At 35.2% G+C, this 2,275-nt stretch overlaps 1 protein-coding gene across 1 annotated transcript; it reads left to right on the top strand.

The window, feature by feature from the left end:
• The first annotated feature begins 306 nt into the window (after positions 1–306).
• On the top strand, positions 307–2,026 carry LOC307252132 (E3 ubiquitin/ISG15 ligase TRIM25-like). The gene is made up of 2 exons (XM_080029709.1): positions 307–587; positions 1,632–2,026. Exons 1-2 carry the CDS (start codon positions 326–328, stop codon positions 1,766–1,768), a joined length of 399 nt encoding a protein of 132 aa, XP_079885835.1. The 5' UTR covers positions 307–325; the 3' UTR covers positions 1,769–2,026.
• The last annotated feature ends 249 nt before the right edge of the window (positions 2,027–2,275 follow it).

Genomic DNA, 2,275 nt, shown 5'->3' with positions numbered 1-2,275 from the left:
TGACCAGTGTCTTTAAATGAGAACTGATCTCTGTGGTAAACAAGTGTCACACACACACACACACACACACACACACACACACACACACAAAGAGTATCTCTCTCATAAAGCAGCTCCTTTTCCTGGAATGAAGCAAAGTTCCATCAACCCTCCCTCTTCTTCCTGCTCTGAAACACAGTCAGCTTGAAGATGGGCGTAACCAACGTGTGGGAAGGACAGGCCCCATTCACTGCACACACACACATATAGTTAAGACAAGACTTCAGACTAGTTTAGTTTCTAGTGAAAATAAACTCAAGACAGTCGCTGACACACATCAGTTGAAATGGCGCAGAAAGGATCTCAGCTGGACCGTGAAACTTTATCTTGTTCGATATGTCTGGATCTACTGAAGGATCCGGTTGCTCTTCCCTGTGGACACAGCTACTGCATGGACTGTATCAAAGACTTCTGGGATGAAAAGAACATCTACAGCTGCCCTCAGTGTAGGCAGACCTTCAGCCCGAGGCCTGTCCTGGGGAAAAACACCATGTTAGCAGTTTTAGTTGAGGAGCTGAAGAAGACTGGACTCCAAGCTGCTACTAGAGGTAGTATATTGTTTATTAAAGTTATCTTATGTTTAGGTGCAAATTACAAAGTTTAAAGGCTCTGTAAACCTGGTCTGAAATAGTAAAGATCAATATATTATATCAAAGTTGGGTGTCTTAATACGCTTTAACACAAATATGATTTAAATTAAATGTTTATAAATATTATAAAAACTTAGTTGAAAAAACATATCATAACACTTAGTTGAAAAACATTTTTTTTTACTGTCTAGAATGTTTGCCAGGACTGTGTGGGCTTCACTACCATGCTCATGTATCAAACGGATTCCATTGCAACAGTCACTCAGTCGTTGAATTTTTATGGAATGTTTGGGCAGAGAACTGCTGTGATTGGTTCAGGTTCATAGTGTGTCATGAGGCAATATTTCTTCAGAAGAAATAGCAAACTATATTAGCACGCAAACATCAACTTACGTAATAGAGTTTATGAGGGTTAACGTAGTAAGTCTTAACAAACATACTTTGGCGCGATCTTAGTACAGTTATAAACAACGTTAAATTATCTCATCTTGACAGATAGATCACTTGTATGAAGATTCACAATTGATGGTAATATATATTATATTATATTATATTATATTATATTATATTATATTATATTATATTATATTATATTATATTATATTATATTATATTATATTATATTATATTATATTATATTATATTATATTATATTATATTATATTATAGACTCACCGGCCACTTTATTAGGTACACCTGTTCAATTGCATGTAATGTATTGTAATGTAATGTATATTACATTACATTACATTTACATACATATTATATATATATATATATATATATATATATATATATATATATATATATATATATATATATATATATATATATAATCAGCTAATCATATGGCAGCAACTCAATGCATTTAGGCATTTAGACTTGGTCAAGACAACATGTTCAAAGAAGTTTTGTATATTATTGTGATGATATTGTCCATCGCAAATTTAATGACCAGGATAATCGTGACATGAAAAACTTGCTATCATCCCATTTCCCTAGCTGATGCTATCAATGGCTCTGCTGATAAAGCAAAGGAGCGCAGATTGAAGACCTTCCTCCAGCTGATCCTTCTCCTCCAGAAAACAAAAGAGAGAGCCGAGTCGAGTCAGCGATCTTCAGGAGAAGCTGGAGCATGAGATTGATGATTTGAAGAGGAGAGACGCTGAGCTGAAGACGCTCTCACACACAGAGGATCACAACCAGTTTCTACATGACTACAGGCCCTGTAGAGGCAACTCCACATGATATTTCTTGCATGATATTAAGCATCTGAAAACAGTAAGGTATTTGTATCAATCCGCAAATGTTACAGAAATGCAGTTTACATTAACTACCCAAACATTCTATGAATGAATGCCTCACATAATCGGTTTGAAACAGCCACGCCCAGACAGTCCTGTAAAACAGTGTAGACAGTAGATGTGCAGTTTTTATAACTATGTGTTATAATATGTTTGAACATGTATTTTCAGTGAGATCTTTGTAAAAGCTGATTAAGACCCCTCACTATGAGATCAGATATTGATTTTCACTTTTTCAGACCATGTTTCTAGAGACTTGTAACTTGGATTGTCGTCATATTTGTTGCTGAAAAATGACTGTTGTTGTATTTACTCGCTGCTGAGATATCAGCTGTCAATCAA

The sequence above is a fragment of the Ammodytes marinus genome (assembly GCF_949987685.1).
Source record: "Ammodytes marinus genome assembly, chromosome: 6".
In the NCBI taxonomy this organism is placed as follows: domain Eukaryota; kingdom Metazoa; phylum Chordata; class Actinopteri; order Uranoscopiformes; family Ammodytidae; genus Ammodytes; species Ammodytes marinus.
This window is presented reverse-complemented; position numbering and strand designations above follow the sequence as displayed.

What these genes read in the sequence shown, in the direction of transcription:
- LOC307252132 (XM_080029709.1), top strand. Translation starts at nt 326, where the DNA reads ATGGCGCAGAAAGGATCTCAGCTGGACCGTGAAACTTTATCTTGTTCG. An exon ending in ACTCCAAGCTGCTACTAGAG is followed by an intron (nt 588 to 1,631) that starts GTAGTATATTGT and finishes CCATTTCCCTAG; the next exon opens with CTGATGCTATCAATGGCTCT.